Here is a 24,629-nt window from a genome sequence, read left to right as displayed (position 1 = left end):
AGGGTACGAAAAATTAATAAAAAAATAAATGAATAAAAAAACCGAAAGTACAACGTTCAAAGGAACAAATAAAATAAAACGAAAAAGAAAAACGTTCAAGAGGGGAGGGGCATTAAAAAAAAACAGAATGCGCACAGGTTTAAGGGAACAAAAAAAAGGGCGTTGCGGTTTGAGGGCGCAAAGGAAAAAAACGAAGGTGCACAAGTTCAAGGATGCAAAAAAAAAAAACGGCGAGGGCACACAGATTTGGGGGCGCAATAAAAAACGAAGACGCGCAGGTTCGAGGACGTACGAAAAAACAAAGGCACACAGGTTTAAGATCGCGAAAAAAAAGGAAGTCTACAGGTTTGACAGAGCAAAAGAAAAAAAAAGGTGGTGCGAAGAGGGCGTTCGAGGACTCACAGGTGAGAGGGCGCATCGGCTCGCGGGTCGATGGTCCGGCGGGCCAGTCTGCCCTCGTCTATAACGTAGACACATCTATTGAAAGGAGTCAATGTTCAACAAATAAGTCACAAGACCACCACCTCAACTCAAAGAGTCTCGAGATTGATTGGTAAAGCACGAAGACTTAACCCCAGTAAGCAAAATATCTTGCCTCAGTATTGCATAAAGGTTGACATGCAAGAAAAATCATATTGCATTAATGCTGCCTCAATGTTGTTATGTTACTCCATTTATGCTGTCAGCAGGCTGCCACAATACTGACTGACAAGGTGTATGCAGCATAATATCAGGAAAATATCAAGGTAGGCTGCTTTTGTAATATTGCATACGTATTGATATGACAGGATAATATCAAGATGTTGTCATGACAGCATGAAATCAAGGTCTAGGCAAGATGATCTTGCTTTTGTAATCTTGCATACGTATTGATATGACAGGATAATATCAAGATGTTGTCATGACAGCATGAAATCAAGGTCTAGGCAAGATGATCTTGCTTTTGTAATATTGCATACGTATTGATATGACAGGAAAATGTCAGGATACATTGACATGACAGTATGAAATCAGCACGTTTGCAAGGTGTTTTATCTATTTATTTATTTGTGTTATTTTCACTTTAAACTCGAGAATTAAATTTCATTCTTTAATTATTTCTGTTATTCTTCAAGATAGTTTTCTAGCCTAAGAATATTTTCTTAAAACATCTGATTGGAAATTCATATAAAGGTATTAATAGTACTCGCAATTCAATGTAAAAAATGAAAGTTTCTTCGTTTTGCATACTTGACTAATTTTTTAAATTCATGCTTCTAATTGTATTATGAAGACATAAAATGCCTAGTTAGGAATCATTGCGGAAGTTTTTATAACGCATTTAGGAGTAAAGAAAGCAAAATAATAAATAAGTTAAATAAATACAATAAAGTACATTTCCAAATGGATGTCAGCATTGAAAATATCCCATTGACAAAACACATGAATTTATCTTAAAGAATAACATAAATAACCATTGAATAAAATTAATCTTACTCATGAGATTGAAGTGATAATACGAAATTCTGGGCTTCATGTCCTTTGTTTCAAAGTCTAGGGACGAAAAAAGTTATTTTCGGCCATTTTTAACATTGATCGCACATCGTTTGCGATATGACTTGTTTAGTACTCGCATTCAAAAGTTATTCCTAAAACAATACGATTCCACACTAATAACTAAGCAACCAACTTAACGAAGCCTAAAGAAATGCAACGCCACGTGCAACTCCTAACCGACTGAATCGGAGGTCGAAGGAGAAAGATGTGCCAGCAAAGTGAGGGACGCTGGGTAGAAAGAACTGTGCGCATGCGCAAGTATCAACGAAGGTCCACCTGTTCTATTGTGTACTAATTACCTTGACGGCGACAGCATGAAATCAATACCATCTTGACGGCGTCAACATGTATGCAATGTTGTTATTGTAAGGTAATATCAATATTGATATTTTAAGATGAATGCAATGTTGCATACGTGTTGTTATTGTAATATTGCTTTTTAATCTTTATGCAAGCTTTATGCAGTATGAAACACGTCAATATTGACGCCGTCAGTATAATATCAAGATCTGTCAAGGTTGATGCAAGAAATTTTGCTAGTAGGGACATCTTCAGCATAGGCGGTTCGTACAGGGGGCAACGGCTCCCTCACTTTTAAAAGTAAAGGGGCCTTGCCCCCTTTTCAGAGTTAAAAATTAATGATTGATTAAAAAATGATTTTTGATAGGGTGGATTGATTTATTTTACTAACATAAAAACTAAAATTTCCAAATGAATGATTTTTTTCTCGTGTTATTGCAAAGGAATAGAACTTTAAAGTGGGTGGTCATCCTTCCCAATTTTTGATATTGTATTCCACATTTTTAGAAGTTAATTAATCAGTCATATTAAAAGTCAGCAGTAATGCAGCCAAATTTTACAAAAAAAAAAAAAAAAAAATCAGCTTCAGAGGCCATGCCCCCTGACCCCCACACTTTTTGGACCCCCCACTTTGTTTGTACACCAGCCGCGCCTATGACTGACCTGAAGCTTCAAAATTAGTCCAAATTTTCTGTCCTGCTTTTTACACGCAGATATAGTGACAGCATAGATCACAGAAAGAGATATCAGCGGCCCCAAATGTGTAGAAGATGACTTAACTCCGAGGCTTTCAAACAAAGTTTCGCCCCCCCCCCCCCCTCACCCTGCCGCCCGCACATAACCTCCTGATTTTTTCCAATTCTACCTGCGCTGTCCTGTGAGAAGTCCCCCCCCCCCCCCGCCGCCTTGCTTCATGATTTGCCCAGGCTTATTTTATGACCGACAGTTGCTGCGATTATGACACAGCGTGTTGCCAAACTTTTTTACACATTTCAGGAATTGGACAAACAGTACATCCCATTCTGAGAATTCCCAAAACAAATATACAGAAGAGAAAAAGGAAAACAATAAAGCGCGAAATGTATTTAATAATATTTTTTTAACGAAAAAATAATACTTGTATTTTTATCATGCAACAAATTGAAGGGTTGCAAAATTTGGTTTGCATTGAGACTTCATCAGCATCTAACACGTATGACGAAACAAAATGATAAAACTCTGTGTTCTTAATTTTGGACAGGGCAACGATTCATTTCGTTGTTCAAAGAACGTTCAAAGAGAATTGGAATTATTATGTTATTTTACAATGAAATGTGACTTTTTTTTTGTGTGTGTGTGGATCATTCATTTGCACTCATTTATTTAACTTATTGTGGACTTCCATTGAAATTATACCTACGACATTTTCACGAGGGATTTGAAGCCATGAGGTATTAAATTTTGCAGTCCAAACCCCATTTTGAACGCGAACTCTGAGTATGCCAATTAATTTTCAAAACCTCGGGCCAAGACTTCCAAAATTACCAAGAATACAAAAGGAACGTATTTACTAAAATGTATGAGCTTCATGTGAAGAGTAGCACTCATTAACGTATTTGCTTACTTACAAATCTATGAAAATCGATTTATTACGCAAATTTAAATTGAAATGCAACTTTTCTTTCTTCTTTTCCTTTGCCCTCTGATAATAAACTCGGAAATCGTGTTCAAAAAAATACAATAATTGCAAAATTTTCATAATGCAGTTTCAGCTGATTACTTTTCCTATGCCTGAAAATTGTTTTTTTCTTTTTTCTCTCTCTCTTTTTTTGCAGCTGCAGTTTTGCTCGATTTTATATCTTAGATATGATTGAAGTGGTGTGAGATGATTTTTTTTTTTAATCTTCTTTTCTTGGGGAAAAAAAGAGAAGGCATATTGAGCTACAACCTAGTGGTGAGCTACAGGCTTACTTACCGATGTGAGAAAATTTAAAATTGTATATCATTTATTCGTTTTCGAAATGTGTTTTCATTCAGTGACCATCTTTAATACTGTTGAGTACAAACTGTCTAACAGATGGCGCCACTGCATAACCAGAGACTGACGGATGGGTACTTCGGCAGCGATTCGCTACCGGTCCGGTATGTCGGACGGCCGGAAAACTTTTAGTGGTACTCAGAGATTTTAAGCTGTATGTACTTTAAAACAAATAAACAAAAATCCTGTCCAAAAAATGAATAAGTGATTTTTAAAATTCAATTCAAAAAACAAAACCTCCATCAAAGCTCCCAGATCCTGATTTTCTACACCAAATGCTTCTATTGGTCCTGAATTGTAGGGTGAACTATTGCCGGCAAACAAAGAAAATTCAATAATAATTTTTTTACTTTTGTCATCCTCAAAAATAAAAAATAAAAATATTTCTTCTCCCTTACAAACAAAATATCATGAATCGAAAACTCGGCTTCCTATTGGACTTTTTGTCACAACACATGGGCGCTTATATGCAAAATTTTAAGAGGGGGGGGGGCTCAGATATTTTCCCCATGGTTTAACAGGATATTTTCCCCATAGAAACCTATTTCAGTACAGATTAGTTATTAAAGTTTGACATTTTTAATAAATTAATCATTAATGGCTGGCGGAGAAATGTTTTTACATTTTTGCAAAGAAAAAGGTAACTAAAAGCAAGGGAGTTACAATTTCTACTGGGGGGGAGTGCGTGAGTCCCCACTTGCCCCCTATATGGATCATGGGTGCCCTTGTCGCAACACGCCTAAATTCAGCACGCCAGAAAAAAGCAAAAGATCGAAAGAAAAATAGACTGTGAAACTCAAACTAGGTGTAGGGATTGCAAAACCGGATCAAAAATTCAATACCGGTATGCGTTTTTTACTTCCTTTTACAAACGAGCTGATATATGTGCATCACATGACTTCCTTTTACTCCAATTTAATGTCATTTTCTCATTATTGGCAGTTTTAATGTGATTCAATAGTTTACTCTCTAAATATCACCAACAGTGGCCAAATTGAAACCAGATTCAAAAAAAAAAAATCGCCAAATTTGACGCCAATTTGGCGACAAAACTTGGCGACCAAAAGACTGGCGATATACCGCCAAGTCTTTTGGTCGCCAAGTTTTGTAAACAAAACTTACCAAATTATAACACCACATCGAAATTAACAATGATTTCCCCACAAAAAGGGGCAAAAGATCCTCTCTGGAGCATCCGAATGCAACCAAAAAAAGAGGTGCACAACTAGACTCTACTAGGAGTCTAAGTACCAAATTTCAACTTTCTAGGACCTTCCGTTCTTGAGTTATGCAACATACATAGACACATACGCACATACATACGTACATACAGACGTCACGAGAAAACTCATTGTAATTAACTCGGGGATCGTCTCAATGGATATTTCGGGTGTCTGTACGTTCCTAGGCTTATAACCACGTGTGGTCGGGTTGAAAAATAAACTCAACATTCATTCGGGGGTGAGCAAAATCGAAATTAAGGCCGATTTTTGAGTGAAAATTTTTTTGCGAATACAATACTTCCTTTTTTGTAAAAGGAAATAAAAAGGAAGTATTGTATTCGCGACAAAGTGCTCATTCAAAAATCGACCTTAATTTCCATTTTGCTCACCCTCGAATGGTTGTTGAGTTTTTTTTTGAATCGACCACTCGTGGATAAGTGCCTAAGAATGTATACACACGCGAAATATCCATTTTTACGATTCCCGAGTTGTTACAACGAGTTTTCTCGTGACGTCCTTATGTACGTATGTATGTATATGCAGATGTGCGTTTGTGCGGATGTATGTCGCATAACTCAAGAATGGTATGTCCTAGAAAGTTGACACTTGGTACGTAAACTTTTAGTGGGGTCTAGTTGTGCACCTCCCTTTTGGTTGCATTCGGGTGTTTTTAAGGAGTCTTTTGCCCCTTTTTGGGGGTCAAACCATTGTTAATTTTGATGCAAACTCAAGTGGTGTTACAATTTGGCGGACACTTGTCGACATATCGCCAGTCTCTTGGTCGCCAAGTCTTTTGGCGACCAAGTTTTTTGGCGACAAATTTGGCGGGTTTTTTTTTTTTTTTTTTTTTAACCTGGTTTCAATTTAGCCACTGTTGGTGATATTTAGAGAGTAAACTATTGAAACACATTAAAATTGTCAGTAATGGGGAAAAGACATTAAATTAGAGTAAAAGGATGTCATGTGATGCACACATCAGCTCGTTTTTTTAAACGTACTTACCGAAATACTGATATTGGAAATTTCTCAAAACATGGTAGAAAACATACTGTTTCGTTAACACATTTCATAATCTTGTGCAAAAATTGTATTATTTATGAAAGCATGTATGACAAATATGACATATGAAGGAAAAAATGAGGCAGTGAGAAGCAAAGGGATGTAAATGGCAAAATTAAAAATTTGTTGAAAACCAGTACACATGGTAGGTGAACCTCTCCTCTGTCTTGGGGCAAGAGATGGTACTAGTAGCCCTGGTAGTTGCTGCTATACAGCATGATTTAGAAAAAAAAATCAATGTAAGCACCTAGAATGTTGACTTTGAATGCGTTTTACTCAAAACTTGAAAATGTCCACTTACATCCATTTGACTCTCACTCCCTCAAATTTCAAAACAAAAACCAATAATATTAAGAAATATAATGCATCTATTTAATTAATTGTCTCTAAGCCAGAACTCATTTTAGTGCACAACTTTCTTGCAGTTGAAAATAATCTTTCTATATTCACGTAGGTGGATGGTACTGTTAACCATACCCGATACACCTCCTCTAATTGCATCGAAATACGATATCTTCAAATAATTCGGTCTCCTGCGTGTTAATTTGGGATAAATCCTTCTCTGTATATGTGTGTTTCTTCCGTATTGTGTGTATTGTTATTAATATTATTATTTATTTGTTTATTTTATTTTATTTATTTTTTGAATTTATAGCTATTTGTAATTTCTCTTCGAGAGACGATAATTTTCTAACATTTAAATCATCTTGAACAATTTTCTCTTTATCAGGATAGCCTTGTTTGCTTTCTATTGGCCCTTTGGTTTGAAATTTCGAATGAACTGAACTAAATTTGATCCTGTTACTTTCTTTAACTCGATTTTGTTTTCTTTTAAAAATTCCTTACAACTGTAATAAATATGAAATTATCTGTGAAAATATGTTCGATTGATTATCGCACTAAAATTCGGTTCATCTCACCTTCTAGTTATGAAAATATTGTTTTGCAATCTTTCCGCTAATTGTATTTAATAATATTATATTTGTTCGTACTTCTGTTGCTAAACTTTACATCAAAAGTTTGATCTTGATTCTCTTTCACGGAAAAAGAAAAGTACGTTTAAAATAAAAGTGGATGTTTAATATTTAAATTGAAAACTGTGTACTTATATTTCCAGTTAATACCGAAAATACCGGCATTTCCCCTCAGCAAATACCGGTATTACGAAATTGAAAAATCGCTCGCAATACCGGTATTTGGTATTGCAATCACAACTTCGCAGGAGAAAAAAAAGAAAACAAGACATATTTTTATCAGGCACTGCAACCATGGCTATTTAAAGTAAGAAAGTTGGTGCGAGCACGAACAGTTATTATGCCACATGAAGAAGACTTTTAAAAGGCTTTTTCATGTTAAAATTTTAAAAATAGTTAAAATTTAATTTACAGGTTAAAATTTTTTAGATAGAATTTTCAGGACCATTTTATGTTTTCGGCGGACCAGTAGCTGAGAATCCCTGACTGGCAAACAATAACGACTGGTTCATAACAACAAGAATCATACACTAAATACACCGCCAGCTCAGTCATTCCATCCAGGATGCAGTTTCGTGCTTTTTAGCACTCATCGACCCGGAATAGGAAGTAACTGAGCTGGAGGCGGAAAACCTCTTAAAGAAGGCAAGAGAGCCAAACAAACTGGAAGCTAATGTAGAATTAGCACACTAGCGGAGTGACCGCGGCAATGGTGCTGTTCAACTCAAAGATTGTGGGAAAAGATAAGTATTTTGCAGTAAGTTACCGCCCTAAGCCAGGACTAAGACAGAAATACATAATGTAACGGATTCGGTGCGACTTCCACTTTCTTGAAATGAAGACACAGTTCTTGATAAAAACACAGGAAATTTATTTACACTATGTACAGGAAAGATCTTCAACAACTGCTAAATTATTCATCAGCAATTAAGCAATTATCACACAACACCGTAAACTCAACGTTTACACACGTATTTACTTCCAAATACGAAAACAACACAGCGAAATGCCTCGCTATAAACAGAGCAAAAATCTTCTCAGTTCGAAATATCAATCGAAACTCTCATGTTTATCCATCGCTAACGGCTTTTATAAACATCGAAGAATTTTCCACAACATTCTTTCTGCTTCCAGAAATGCGTAGACCGTTTTACAACTACACTTCCATTGATAAAATCAGTGAATGAAATAAGAAAAAAAAGAATAGGGGGTTGTATACTTTAGCCATATGTTAAGGGGTTGTATATTCATTACGGGAAACTATTTACAGGTTACGTTACTACAATAATTACTATTTACAGAATTTGTAACATTGCCCCCTTCCTAAGGACTGCACGTCCCGGGCAGTACAATCCCCAGAAAGGGTGCCAAACTTCTATCTCAAGTTTACAAATATACACATTAATTAATAACTAACAGATACAGAAAACACAATAATAACAAGAAATATTACTAAACATTAAAAGCAAAAAAATTATCTACAACTTTTATGTTATCAACCATGGTTGTTTACGTAATACTCATGAACTATGGCCATAGTATGGGGCTAACCGATCATAATGTACAACCCTAGGTTTTGCATTAGGTGATTTTTGGATCCTCACTACGACGTCATTTAGTCGGTTAAGGACTTTGTAGGGTCCATCCCAATGCGACTGCAATTTGGGTGAAAGACCTTTCCGTCGGATGGGATTCCATAACCAAACCTTGTCGCCTTCGTTGAATTCATGTCCAGTAGACCTTGTGTCGTATCGGGTCTTCATCTTCTCCGCCGCGATGTTGATTCGCTCTCGTGCGAAGTTATGAACGTCTTCCAACCGGGCCTGGAGATCCTGGATGTACTCCTCAGGCGATGAAAGCGCATCCGGAGGACGACCGAAGACGAGATCACAAGGTAGCCGAAGCTCTCGTCCGAAGAGCATCTGAGATGGGGCAAATCCGGTAGTCTCGTGGACAGCACTGCGGTAGGCCAGCAGGAACAAAGGTAGCTTCTTGTCCCAATCCTGTTGATTTCTGGATACCATAAGTGAGAGATTGTTCAGGATTGTGCGGTTAAATCTCTCCACCATGCCGTCCGATTGTGGGTGTAGTGGTGTTGTCCTAGTTTTCTCAATTCCGAAAATTTGACATAGGCCCTTAAACACAGCAGAGATGAAATTCCTCCCTTGATCGGAATGAATCTGCAAAGGTGTTCCGTATCTCGAGATCCAATGTTGGACTAGAGTCTCTGCTACGGTGGTAGCCTCTTGATCTGGAATGGGATATGCTTCCGGCCATTTGGTGAAGTAGTCGATGGAAACAAGAATGTATTTGTTCCCATCAGCAGTTCTTGGTAGAGGACCCAGGATGTCGATCCCAATTCGTTCGAAAGGAGCTCCAACGTTGTACAGATGTAGCTTCCCTCTGCTTCTCTTCTTCGGTCCTTTACGAGCAGCACAGGCGTCACAAGAATGGCACCACTTCTCCACGTCATCCTTCGCCTTGCTCCAGAAGAAGCGCTCCCGAACTTTATTGAGGGTTTTCAAGACACCAAAATGTCCTCCAGTCGCACTACTATGTATTTCTTTCAAAACATCTGAAATCCTTGATCGGGGAAGTAGTAACTGCCACCTAGATGTTTTACCGTCGTCAGATTCCCATTTCCGGTGTAGCACGCCGTTCCGTAAATGGAGTGAGTTCCATAAAGTCCAGTATCTTTTTGTTGCAGGACTAAAGATGGAAACGTCCTGCCAGCTAGGTCGCCGACTGTCACTCTCCATGAACTCCAAAATTGGTTTTATGTCGGGGTCTTCAAGTTGATCTTTTCGAACTTGGTCGTCACTCCATGGATCAGGTTCTGATGATATTGGAGTCACTGTCACCTGATAGGCGGTAGGGCTAGTCGTTCCATACTGTTTCTCGATTCGGGAACAATAGTGGCAGTTCTCAGGACAGGGTCTCCTTGATAAAGCGTCAGCATTACCGTGAGATAACCCTTTTCGATGCTTGATCTCCATGTCATATTCCTGGAGCCGCTGTATCCATCTGGCTATCTGGCCTTCCGGATTTTTGAAGTTCAAAAGCCAAGTTAATGAGGCATGATCTGTCCGAAGCAGAAATTTTCGGCCGTAGAGGTAATGATGGAAGTGTTCTACAGCTTTCACTATGGCCAGTAACTCCTTTCTGGTGACGCAGTAATTTCGCTCCGACTTTGATAAGCATTTGCTCCAGTAAGCGATGACATGTTCATTTCCGTCAATTTCTTGGGATAAAACAGCTCCGATGCCCTCGTTGCTCGCATCAGTGTCCAGGATGAAGGATTTTTCAGGCTGAGGATAGGCGAGGATAGGCGTTGATGTTAAAGCCTCCTTCAGTCGTAGAAATGCATCTTCGCATTCTTTGGACCATTCGAACTTCTGCTTGCTCTCCGTCAGCTTATGCAAAGGTCGTGCAATGTTGGAAAAACCCTTTACAAACTTCCTGTAGTAGGTGCAGAGCCCCAGGAAACTTCGCAGCTGATGGATGTTTTCGGGACGACTCCAACTCTTGACAGCAGACACCTTTTCTGGATCGGTTTGTACACCCTCAGAAGAGATGATGTGACCAAGGTAGTTCACTTCCCGGCGGAACAAATTACATTTGGACGGGCTTAACTTCAGATTGGCTTCCTTAAGCTTTTGCAGCACCTTCCTAAGATTTGCCAGATGTTCTTCGAAACTGCGTCCCACGATGATGATATCGTCTAAGTAGACCAGACAAGATTCGTAGGAAAGTCCTCTTAACACTGTCTCCATAAGACGCTCGAAAGTAGCTGGTGCATTGCAGAGGCCGAAGGGCATCACTTTAAACTGCCATAAGCCTTGTCCAGTTGTAAACGCTGTCTTTTCTCGGTCATCAGGGTGTATCTCAACCTGCCAGTAGCCGCTCTTCAAGTCCAGGGTCGAAAACCACTTGTGTCCGGAAAGAGTGTCCAAGGTGTCGTCTATCCGTGGAAGAGGGTAACTGTCTTTCTTGGTGATTTCATTCAGCCGTCGGTAATCGACACAAAATCTGGTGGAGCCATCTTTCTTTCGGACCAAGACGATGGGAGAGGCCCAAGGACTGGATGACGGTTCGATTACATCATTCTCCTTCATCTCTTTCAGGAGGGTTTCAACCTCTTCCTTCTTAGCTAACGGTAGTCGTCTTGGATGCTGTTTAATAGGGGGGTGTTCTCCAGTGTAGATCCTATGCTGCGTTAAATTCGTACGGCCAACATCCTCCGATGTAGATGAAAACAGATGCTTGAAGTCGTCCACCAATTGTTCCGCAGCAGTTCTTTGATCTTTCGATAATGGCGCACTCCCAATTAACTTCGATGTCAAGGACTCAGAAGACACAGTTTCGGGGGAATTGATTCTTCTAATGATGCAGTTTACTGGAGTACAAGTTGCTAACACTTCACCTTTCCGAATATTCCTTGGCCTTTCACTCACGTTGGCGACTCTTACAGGAATTACATTCTTAGAAAGGTCCACAAGCGTAGATGCTACCAGCACTCCTTTTAGGTTATTGCTTAGGTTAGGGTATTCAATGATTCCAAATCGAAAACTATTGCTTTCTGCAAGGGAGCCAGGTATTAATGATTCTGACCTTGAGGGAATCGATATATCTGTTTGGGCTATTATTTGATGAGCGGATTTTACATTACTTTCTGCAGGGAAAACGGCTATGTCTTCTCTCATCGAGTGCAGCTCATTAGTCTTGAAGTCGAGAGTGAAGTCATATTTCTTCAAAAAGTCCAATCCGAGAATGAAGGGGTCCGTGATGTTAGCGACGAATACCGTATGATGGTAGGTGGCATTCCCAAACACTATTTCCAAGTCCACTTTACCGTCAATCTCGATCTTGTCACCTGTCACAGTCTGGAGACTTACGCGTGGCGATGTCCACAGCAGTTTCAATCCAAATTCACGAGCCACATCTGTCCTAATGATTGTCACATTGGCTCCAGTGTCAACAATCAGTCTGCAGGGGTTCCCATTTACATGTGCGTAAATGAAAAGTCCATCACTGCCACTACTAGAAGAGGAAATCTGCAGAGCTCTAGTGGTGGTGATTTCCTTCCCTCGCGTAGCTTGGCGAGCCGGACAACTCCTTCGCAGGTGTCCTTCACTACCGCATTTCCAGCACTTCTGCTCTTGTTTCTTTTGGGCTGTTATGCTGCTCAGATGTCTTGTCAAGTCACCGAGTTGTCTCTCAAGTTCAGCGAGGTGGGACGTCCTGGAATCAGACTCATCAGCTTCCTGAGTCCGGATTGAATGGCGATCCTTGCGGGTTGCTTGCTGGGCGGCCTCCAACTTCATCGCATACACAACAGCAGAACTCAGGTCTTTGACATCCGCCATCCGTAGAGCTTTCTGGATTTCCGGATCTCGAACCCCGTCGATGAAGTAGTTGAGTGCCAGGTTGTCTCGAACATCCGCAGGACAGTCGCAAAAAGCAAGATGAGACAGTCTCTCGACGTCCGCCGCTAGCTCTTGCAGGGTTTCCCCAGTTTTCTGGAAACGGGACTTCAACTGGAGTCGGCTGAAGTCTTTCTGGCACTTCTCACCGAAGCGAAGCTCCAACGCAGATGTGAGGGCGGCGAAATCCAGGCGCTGGCTGTCCGGAAGGGTCTGAAGAATGTCCGCTGCGTCACCTCTCAGGGATGCTGCAAGATGGCAGGCCTTGGTATCAGAGTCCCATCCGTTCGCTTCCGCCACTATCATGAATTGAGTTTTGTAAACCTGCCACGAAGTTTTCCCATCAAATGTGGCAAGTTTAATGGACGGTCGAGCAACCGATGTGGGAGCGCCAAACTGTACAGAGCTGCTTTCCGCGATCGCCAATCTCCTTTCCATGTTTTTAATTTTCTCATCCAGATGATTTTCAACTGTTGCGATACGGTTTTCTACTGTTTCAAGTTTTTCATCAAAAGCATCAACTCGACGCTCTATCTCATTAAATTTATTTTCCATCACAGTCTTTACCGAAGTAAGGTCGTTTTTAATTTCCTCTTGGTTAGAAGCTAAATCATTTTTCAGTACCATTAAATCACTTTTCAATTGTTCTTGATTAGCCGCAATGTCATTTTTTAATTGTTCTTGATTTGCAGTAAAACTTGCAGTCAAATCACTTTTCACAGCATTAATTGCTTCCAGAAGTTGTTTTAATTCGTCATCCATTGCGCGAGTAATCACCATAAAAACAGAGTCTATAAATTCAAACAGTCTTTATGAAAAAATGTCCAAAGTCACACTTACTCCAAGAAAGTCCAGAAGAAGCCCCACGTTGGGCGCCAAATTGTAACGGATTCGGTGCGACTTCCACTTTCTTGAAATGAAGACACAGTTCTTGATAAAAACACAGGAAATTTATTTACACTATGTACAGGAAAGATCTTCAACAACTGCTAAATTATTCATCAGCAATTAAGCAATTATCACACAACACCGTAAACTCAACGTTTACACACGTATTTACTTCCAAATACGAAAACAACACAGCGAAATGCCTCGCTATAAACAGAGCAAAAATCTTCTCAGTTCGAAATATCAATCGAAACTCTCCTGTTTATCCATCGCTAACGGCTTTTATAAACATCGAAGAATTTTCCACAACATTCTTTCTGCTTCCAGAAATGCGTAGACCGTTTTACAACTACACTTCCATTGATAAAATCAGTGAATGAAATAAGAAAAAAAAGAATAGGGGGTTGTATACTTTAGCCATATGTTAAGGGGTTGTATATTCATTACAGGAAACTATTTACAGGTTACGTTACTACAATAATTACTATTTACAGAATTTGTAACAATAAAATGCTCCACCAGCTCAGTTATTCCATCCGAGGACTAAAGTTTCGTGCTTTTGAGCACTTATCAGCCCGGAATAGGAAGTCTGGAGGTAGAAAACCTCTTAAAGCAGCCAAGAGAGCCAAACAAACTGGTAGCTAATACAGAATTAGCTCACTACATGATTCTCTGCGGCAATGGTGCGGTTCAACTCAAAGATTGAAGGCAAAGATAAGTATTTTGCAGTAAGTTACCGCCCTAAGTCAGGGCTAAGGCAGAAATACATAAACTGCAACGCCAGCTCAGTTATTCCATCCGAGGACTGCAATTTCGTGCTTTTTAGCACTTATCAGCCCGGAATAGGAAGTAGCTGATATTGAGGTGGAAAACATCTTAAAGGAGCCAAGAGAGCCAAACAAACTGGTAGCTAATACAGAATTAGCTTACTGTCCGCGGCAATGGTGCGGTTCAACTCAAAGATTGAAAGCAAAGATAAGTATTTTTCAGTGATTTAGCGTCTTAAACCAGGGCTGAGGCAGAAATCCATAAAATGTACCGCCATCTCAATTATTCCATCTGAGTACTGCAGTTTCGTGCCTTTTAGCACTTATCAGTCCGGATTAGGAAGTAGTTGAGATTGAGGTGGAAAATGTCTTAAAGGAGCCAAGAGAACCAAACAAACTGGTAACTAATGTAGAATTAGCACACAGACGAATGACCGCAGCAACACTGAACCGCAGCAATGGTGGTGAGCTTTTTATGTATTTCTGCCTTAGCTCTGGTTTAGGGCGGTAACATACTACAAAATAAGAGTCATACCTTGCAAGAATCCAACCCATATTCGCCTCCTGCACAGAGGAATCCTTCGTGTAGTTGGAAGAATCTCCCCAGTCTTGTTTTCCTGAGCATCTCTTCGCATTTGTAATTGTCGGTCACCTGCAGCACGACTTCCTTCATCACATTTGAAAATGTTCCACCCTCTAAAACGAAATAGAGGTCGAATATCAATCACATTGCAAGCAAGAATGGGGTTGTTTCCTTCAGCCAAAAGTACTACTTTTAGTCACTGAAATTGATAGAATAAGCAAAAAAAAAAAAAAATAATAATAACATGGAGCGAGAAAAAAACTCATTTTCCAAACGCTTAATTTTTGATTAATTTTTAAAAATATCCGATTTTAAAAATAAGGCGTGGTCTTTATGACGTCATAAATGCTGTACTTTGGGGAATCTGTCTACTGCCTTTCCACGTTATGATAATCAAGAAGCGAATTAAATATTGCGCTCTGCGCTTGCTATCAACCATATCGTTGCCAGTACATGTGAGTAAAGAAGGGAATTAAATATTGTACTCTGATGTCACCGGCAGAAGCGTAAACAATGAAAGCGCACCGGTTAAAATATTTTTTTTAAAAAATACTAAACTTGGTCAAATTTATTTGAAAATGGTCAGATCCTATGTTTTTAAGCATTTTCTTTCAGAAAAAAAAAAAAAACTTTTAAAATTTCGGAAATGAACCAATTGTTACCCAAATCAAGAATCCCCGCATCTTCCTGAGTTCAAGATGATAATTTTCGCTGATGAAAAATTTGGTGCATTGACTTTGGATTCGTATGTCGGCGATTCCAAAAATACACTTTTGTGCAAATTAATGGAATCAAGCTAATTTCTTTTTTTTTTAACAAAATTACCTTTATTTACATCATTTAATTATAAAATCAGAACCACCACTTAGTATGCCCCCCCCCTTTTTTTTTGTCCACCGTTTTCACTCTACTAGGCATAGAGTCAACTACACTGGAAAAACGATTCAGAAACGTTCCTAGAAAATAATAGGCAGCTGATGTGCCCAATTTCTTCCAGTAACATATCTTGGAAAAACCAGGAACGTTTTCCGCTAAAAGTCAGTAACCTTTCTGAAATTAACCTTGAAACTTTCTGAAAAAGTGCGAAATCTCTCCTGTTAAAGCCAGTCATGTCTCTAGAACCTCTAGAGAAATCAAGTAAGTTCAGGGTAATTGATTAGAACCTTCCTGATTTGCCAAGAAGGCTCCATAAAAATCAGAGCGTTCCACGGCCAAAGGTATGCAAGAAGAGAAAAGCATATCTCTTGCCTGCATGCAATACCAGCATTGCAAGGGTGTAGGTCCATTGACTTTTTTGCTCTCATCGGGAGCTTAGTCAATCTAGACAGGCCTTAAGCAATCTCAGGCCGATACACTTAATAAACAAGCTCATTCAATCTTTAAACTGATTGCTAAAAATATTTTCCACATCAGTGAAAAGCCTGCACGCGTGCAACTTATAGCGATTCAGAAAACATTTTTGTGAAGTTACTTGTTTTTACGGGGAAATAGAGGAAAACGTGTGAAACCCCGAGACGTTCCACGGAAATAACCAGTAAGGTTTCGGAATTTTTTTACAGTGTAGAGTTTTGCTCTTTGCTTTTAATTCTTGATCTCTAAACCATGCTTTTAGCAAAGCACAACTGATTTTTTCTTTTGTTGTGTAATCAGATTTTCACTTAATGTCACAATGGCCTGCCTCTTCCCTACTGTAGAAATATCCATGGCCAACAAAAAGATAAAAAGTGACCGGATTGAGAAAAGGCAAAAAAATGTAGAATTTTATAACACTTAAACAAAACACAATATTTATGACAAAAAAAAAACATGAGGTTATAGCGCCTAATCAATTGGTACTATATTCTCTGGTACTTTGAGACTTAAACTTCTGGTTTCAGTAATAAAATGGTCAATAAGCTCTTTGACATTTTAGAGAGCAAGTACAATCTTGCGTCGAACGAAAATTTTCAAAATAGATTTAATAAAACTCCCAACAGTTCAAAAGAGGCTGCATAGATATTAGCTAAGAACGGGGTTACACAGGTTGGGAAAATATCAAGTTGCGCGAGGGCTGGGGTTTTTTTATGTTCCTCTTATCCGAAAATAAAACATGTTAGAAAATAAATCTCTTTTTCTATAACTTTTTGTTATTTGTAGTTTTTATTGATCGCCTGTTATAAATATTTGTAAGTTACGCATTGATTTTTTTTTAGTTCGAGAATGTGGTCCGTCGATGGAAACTCGATGGTCCAACCATAGCAACCTGTTGCCATGAATGGACCACGCGTTAAAATATTTATTTTTAATTTTCATTCTTTATCATGTACATTTATCATGAAAGTGAGTATTATTACTTTGAGAGAAATGTACTGAGAAATTGTTTCTATAGTGAAATTTTAAGTTGGATTTCCTTTCTAAAAAAACGAAAACTGTTATTGCGTTCATTGCCGGCAACCTTCCCCTCACTCGACTAAGGGAACGAAAGGTAAGAAGCAAATTAGGTGTTGATTATTATTATAGCCCTACTAAGTAAGATCAATCTTTTATAATTAAATTTTTCTATCGGGTTGATCTAACGGCAATAAATTAAATTTACCACTCGTGTTTATCAAACTAAAACGCTTGCGTTCGAAGTGTGGATTACTCAAGCTACTATTTTGTTTTGTCCATCATAGATTTAAACAGAAAATATTAAAATAAAAAAAGTTTAAGAAACTGAAATCCGACTTCGGCAAAAAAACACTAAAATGTGAGAAACAAGGTAGGTGCTGTTTGAGATCATCGTCTTATTAAGTAAAAAAAGTCTTTTGATATGCTAGATATTCCTATTTATTTAGTTCTATTGAAATACTCTCACTTTCACATTAATAACATTATAAAAATTCAATGCCGTTGTCAACTGAAGTTTTTTTTCTTTTTTTTAATCAACACACGACTTTATCATTTGAGTTCTTACATTTTAGTGCTTTTCGCCGTAGTCGGGTTTCAGTTTCTTAAACTTTTTTTACATCCGTAGAGTTAAAAGAACATTATGCTCTAGGTAGTACGAAAATGATAGCAATAAATAGCAGCGCGATTGCAGTTCTCGCATTTTCGAACAGGCACAGGGTAAGCGCGACAGCTCTTCGTGGCAAATGAAAAATAAACCAAACATTGAAAATTAACCAAAATGTTTCAAACGTTCACATATGCTCCATGTAATGTTTTCCATAAGTTTAATTGAATCTTTCGATCTAGCTGAGAAAACCGAAGCATTCACGGTTTATATCCTTTCGTATAAATACACTGCGTTCAAACGTTGAATGACATTGAAAAACGAAATGAAATAAAAGATTCCAACTGTATTTTCAAGTACAAGCAAGCAAAGTATAAGGGTTGCCCAAATGAAAAGTGGGCAAGTGCAATAACGTCAGAATGAATGATTCGATTACAGCGCCACTGCACGAGTGTATAGAGGGTGATGTCGGAAAGTGGTATAAGAGTTCTACAAAATTATGTTAAAAAATTGTTGTTAAGGGGTCGTCTTCATATTAAAACGAACATCAACTTTAAATTTTTCAATGAGAATCCCCTTTTTTTATCACATGTTTGTGATCAGCATCCTCTTTTAACTTTATATACAAAATTTTGTTGAATTCGATCCAGCCGTTACTTCAGAATCGAGTTTTGAAAAATTCCTCTCGTAATGTTAAAACGTAATTTGATATTTTTGCTCATAACACAAAAACTGGATTAGGCACGGCAAAGATTGTTTTTTTATATCAAAATATGAATCGACCCAATAATAAAAAACATCCTTTTCAACAAGAGAAATGTAAATTTAATTTTTTTTATGAATTATTATAATATTTTTTGAAAAAAATATAATCTGAAACCATATTAAATTTTAACAGAGAAACAATCTAGAAGAGCTCTTATGAGGGAATCCAAAATTTGAGCTCAAAATATTCAGTAGTTTTCGCGCTATGCTTAAAAATTCATTTTTTCTCACTTTAGGGGACCGTATACTTTTTTAAAACAGAAATTATAAAAGTTAGTTACTACGTAAAAAAAAGAAAAAATTGTTCAACAAAATAAGCAAACCAATTATAACGTGGTTTTTCTGCATTAGAGTTACGTCTATGAATTTTTTAAATGTATAAATGTATTCGCTGTCTCTGCAGAAGAACAACACAATATTGCAACCTTCAGTTTTTTGAGGCTATCGTTCAAGCGTCAATGTGTAAATAATGCGAAACATTACTTCATTGAGCAATAAAAGAATATTTTATAGAACTTTTTAAATTAAAAGCTACACTTAAAATACTTCTGTTTTTTCTTTCTGCGTTTAGCCATTGCCTTTTGTAAGACAATAACTCAAAAAAAAATTATTTTGAATTTTGACATCTTGAATTCAAATAATGTTTTTCGCAATCACGAGTGTGTGTGTGTAGGTGTGTGTGTGTGTATGCGTGTGTGTGTGTGTATGCGTGTGTGTGTGTGTAGTTGTGTATGTATGCGCGTATGTGTAGGACATGGATGCAACCCGGAGGCGGCTTTCGCTATAGGAGCAGCATCGTGAGGACCCGGTCGACGGTGATGCTGCAGAAGGTGGCGGTGAGAAAATAAAATCAAAGGACATCAAAACAGTCAAATGAAAGCAATAAGCAATCGTGATTGCTCAAAAAAAAAAAAAATATATATATATATATATATATATATATATATATATATATATATATATATATATATATATATATATATATATATATATATATATATATATATATATATATATATATATATATTTGAATTTTTGGCATCTTGAATTTAAATAATGTTTTTCGCAATCACGAGCGTGTGTGTATAGGCGTTCGTGTGTGTATGCATGTAAGGCATGTGTGTAGGTGCGTGTATGTATGCGTGTGTATGTGTAGGATATTGACGCAACCTGGAGACGGTTTTCGCCAGAGGAGCAGCATCGTGAGGCGGCCGGCCGACGATGGTGCTGCAGAGGGTGCTGGTATGGAAAATAAAATGATAGCACATCAAAACAGTCAAATAAAAGCAATAAGCAATCATGATTGCTCAAAAAAAATTAACATGCACAACTTTTTCACAGAAACATACAACAAAACCTCATTGTCTTGCTAGTCATGTTGCAATAGACAGTGTAGAATTAATGGCTCTTACCGATGATAATTTGCTAAAAGGAAAAACTATTACCTCGTCTAAATCGGGAAAAAGCACTCGAAAAAGAGCCGACAGCGTGAAATTTCCTCTTTAACAGTATCCAGATGGGTCAATAGGTAATATTTTCTTTTTGATAAGTTTGCTGGTTTTTAGGATTTTTTTTTTTTTTTTTTTTTTTTTTTGTAAAATGTTTGAATAATTTTCAATGTGTTAAGATCTAGGAGAGGATATGTCAGTCGCAGTAGTAGGCCGTGTGCATTGAGCCCGTATTCAGCACTATTTGTGGCTAATTGTGAACTTTTTTTTTTTTTTTTTGACTTCGTCAAAGATTTAACAGAACATTAATTTGTGTGTCAGATTAAGTTGAGTTTTTGTCTATATTTAATTATAATTTAAATATTATTTTTCTACTTACTTTCTCTGTCATTGTCCGTGCATTTCACATTAAAATCATTCTCGCAAGACAAAGATAAAATTTCAAATTATTTTCTTCTTTTTTGAATAACATGGAAAAATATGGAAAAAGAAAGAAAGTTATAATAAATTATTGTTATCAACTACTAAATGCCTATCTTATATTAAATGCATGTTCTTCAGAATCCAATGTCTGAATATTCGTCTCCAACTTTATGACACTGGAACTAATTCTACCTTCTGATCTTATTCTTTAAGCAAACAACGGGCCACGTACACCAGCTTCGCGGGCTGGAATGTGGCCCGCGTCTTCACTGCGATATAATTGCGGTTTGGTTATCTCATTCGGAGGCTGCTCTTGGTCCGAATAACGAGCATAAACGCCTAGAACTAGGCTTAAACGAACAATGAAGCAAATGTCGTGTCATTGAAGCTGAGAGTTCCTAAAAACTGGTGGATGAAGAAACTTTATCTGACCAGTGAGAGGCCGTAAACATACAGCAGATAAATTTACTTTACCTACCAGTTTGTTCGCACTCTCAGCTTCAATGAGGTGACTTCTGCATCCCTCCCGATTGCATCGATTCCACAATTAGCGAGATCCTCAGCAAGATGGAAATCGTAACCTCTGGGTCGCTGAAATCGACTGTCGGGTATGCGTCGTGTAGTTTTGTTACAGGTGCGATAGTCTGAGGCCCGATACTATGGAAAATGTTTGTTTACAAGTATATGGTGCGCGATACAAAATAAAATAATGCTAGGCTTTGTTTGCAAGTGCAAAGTTACGCAATTAGAGAAATGACAAGAAGTCTAATTTTGGTTCACCTTGGTTTAAGATAAAATAACTTTTGTCTTTTTAAATTACGGGTTGGATCATCTCGAATCTCGTTGCTAGAAACAGCATTGGGAAATTACATTCCTAAATTACTTTTAAGAGCAATTACATGTTTAATTAAAACCGCCAATTGTGTTATGCTTTTTTGATAATACTATGCATTATGATCTTGCGCATCGAATTGAGATTTTAAACAAATTCTCGTTTTTTGATTACAAAAAAGCCGTTAAAACAATTACTGTGTTTGTTCACTGTTAATTCAAATAACCAAATTTTTCCCAAATAAAGTTCGAGTATGAACGGTTTGCTCATGAACGGGTATTTATATTCTCCTGTTTCTGTTTTATTTTTTAGGTTGATACTTTGTTCATTTTATGTATTTAGAGAAAATTTTCATGGAATAAATGAACCTTGCTTCGCTCGTGTCTCCAATCTATTTAATGCTGCGTCTTCCCATGTTATGCGGTATATTGTTTTATATTTTTGTGTGCGATGGCCCAAATTTCTGCCGATGTTCTACTAAACTAAAAACGCGCAACTTCATTTTACATCAAAGACTTTCCATTTATTCCAAAATAAACCTGTAACATAGATGAAATACATTTATCAAACATATTCACATCATGACTCTAAGGTTAGATATTTACATTTCTATGAGGTTTGAATGATTATATAAGCAATTTAATAGGTTCATATTAGAAAAGGTCAAAAAGTTCCATTACTTTTAATTTGTCATTGCTCGATTTATTAAACAACGATCTATACGATGGACCAACCAAACCCCATCCGTCTTTCTTAGGTTAATCCAGATAGACAAAAATCAGTAAATATTTTAATCTTTTTTTCAAAAAAAAATCGACCCTAAATCGCTCTGTGCGGCGCAACATTATCCGCCAAAAAGTATCGAATTACGGAAAAAAAGAGAACTTAAAAAAATCATGCATTGAGCTGGATAATCTCGAACTTTTTTTTGTTCACACTCCGTTACTTGATAAGCCGTGACCTTGAAAGAAGCGTTTTCAAAATGGTGACGGTCCCTAAAAAGTTTCTCGTTAATAACTCCTGTTCTACTGCACGGAATTCAATGAAATTTCGTACATTGGCTGCATTTTGCTGTCTAAACATAATTATGTAGCAAAAAATAGGGGTTCCTATTTGAAAATCAAGAGTTGGTGCTAATTTTGCTTTGTACATGGTCCCTTATCAAAATTTTACCTAAGTAGTTTTAAAGAAGACTTTAACCCAAGACGGATGACACCTTTTTTTTTCCTTTCTAGCATGTATAATGGCCGAATAATTAAAAGTGTTTCGTTTTTTTTTCTATGACTGTACAAAAGGAAAGTCGTGCTACGTCTGGATCGGAACAACAACGCGCGGTAGTACGGTTTAAGGTATCCGACTGCGTTCGAAGACATTTTTTTGATAAATAACTTGACCATTTTTATTTAAATTTTTTTTGTTTGTTTTTTTTTTAACTACATATGTTTCAAAACTATGAAAAACATGTAAAGACAAGCTTTCAAAATTTTATTTTTTTAAACGATACAAATTTGAAGAAAAATATCGAAAAAACGTGTCTTACGCTAACAGCTTTGGACAAAATTTGGTTCTAATCACACATAAATCCTTGTAGCAATACATTTGTGTGACACTTATGTGTGTTTTGCTCTCAAAGATTTCTTATTTTTCAAAATAGTTCTGAAATAAAGCTAAACAAAGTTCCTATGCTGATATTTTTTGAAAACAAATGATTTTGTTTGAACTCATACACATACAAATATTACTCAAACTTCCAGTATAAAGTTTAGTATATGACTCTGTAATAATACAGTTATAACCCCAGTTGTATTTCACATACAGTAAAAAGTAAGACAGTTTTGGAAAGCTAATGAACCCGACTACAAAACGGAATCATAAAACAATTTACGAATATTTCATCAAAAATGTCGATTTGAACGCAGTCGGATGCCTTAAGTAAGACTTCTATATATAAGAGCTGACGCATTAGCTTAAGATCAGTCATTTTGGATCGGAGTAGAGCCCCTTGAAAAAGACAGGCTGACTTATCCGACATTTTGGTTCCAAGACAGAATTGGATCCAACCTCGTTTCTAGTATTTATAAATACGTCATAATATTCGCTGGTTGCTAAGTCGTAAAATAATTGATGATAAGTTGAGTAAAATGTCACTTTAGGTAAATTTTGAAAGATAACTTCGTTTACAAATTCAGCTAAAATGTATCGGGAAATGTTTACGGTAATAAACCTCATTTTCATACCTTATTTGTTTTTAATTTGTATTAATTAAATTGTATTCATCCACAGAATAAAATAATCAAACATCAATCGGGCAACACACCTAAAGTTTGGACACCAGTTTTCTGCAATGAGGCTTTTGTACAAATGTTTATTTTTTTCGCCCGATAATTTTGGAACCAAAATGTCGGATAAGTCAGCTCCCCTTATATAGGAGCCTTAGATCGGAGCGCGTGTTTGAGTGTTTTTCTTTTGTGGTAAGTCATCGCGTTTGTTGAATTTTCACTGGAAACAGTTATTAGCTGCACGTGAGTTATTTATTAAATAAAACATTATTTTTGGCCAATTTGGCAAAACCCATAGACTAATAATAAGAATAGACCGAGCTATGGCAACCCTATTGCTGCTCATAAACCAAACCATGTGACTGGTGGATATCCTAGCATCAGCGGAGAATAATATAAATAGAATTGATGGAACACGGAAGAATGATCTTTTATAGAGTCCGACTTGTAAATTTGTTATTCTAAATTGTAAATATTTTGCTAATACAGTGAGTTTTTCGTTTAGATAGTATTGTGCATTTTCTTTATTCAATTTCAATAATTCTCTAAGCAATTAACGATGCAAGCGCCCAAAAAGAATCGGCAAACGGTAAGATTTTTACTTTTAATTTCAATTTAAGATACTGATTAGTACATTTTTGCGTTAACGCAAAACATTTACGCCATTACGTTTACGCCAACACAGACGTAGCAGTTCCGAATGAAATAAAAGTTACTGAAAACTGTGATCAAAAACTAATTACTAATGTCAAAATAATGCATAACTAAAAAAAACAGTTCAATCTCTGCACCTGGAAAATAAATTATAATAAAAACACATTACGTCTTAAAATACATGTCGAGTGCCAAACTATAGATAATCCTGCCATCTAGCAACCATGCTGCCAAAGTTTTCGCCAAGCCTCAGTTACATGATGTATTCCATGAACCAATTTTTTCATCAGCAAGTCTGGGAAAGTCTACTCGGTCTATTCTTATCATTAGTCTATGGCAAAACCCGAAACTTTTTCTCTGGTAATCCTAGCTGAACTTAAGCTGATGCGCCGGCCTATCTGTAGACGGGCTCTAGGTTTAAGATTGCGGAAGATGAGCGTAATGTGGGCATCTATTGGCGAATGGTAGGAGTTAATGGCGACCA

At 37.2% G+C, this 24,629-nt stretch overlaps 1 protein-coding gene across 1 annotated transcript in view; it reads right to left on the bottom strand.

Moving 5' to 3' along the window:
• The window catches only part of LOC129228011 (uncharacterized), an 85,272-nt gene that overhangs the window by 3,737 nt on the left and 56,906 nt on the right, over positions 1–24,629 (bottom strand). Inside the window, exon 13 of the mRNA XM_054862639.1 lies at positions 14,723–14,883. Within this exon, the coding sequence (XP_054718614.1) occupies positions 14,723–14,883 (161 nt within the window). The remainder of the gene's footprint in view (positions 1–14,722; positions 14,884–24,629) is intronic.

This window comes from Uloborus diversus, chromosome 8 (assembly GCF_026930045.1).
Source record: "Uloborus diversus isolate 005 chromosome 8, Udiv.v.3.1, whole genome shotgun sequence".
Lineage (NCBI taxonomy): Eukaryota > Metazoa > Arthropoda > Arachnida > Araneae > Uloboridae > Uloborus > Uloborus diversus.
This window is presented reverse-complemented; position numbering and strand designations above follow the sequence as displayed.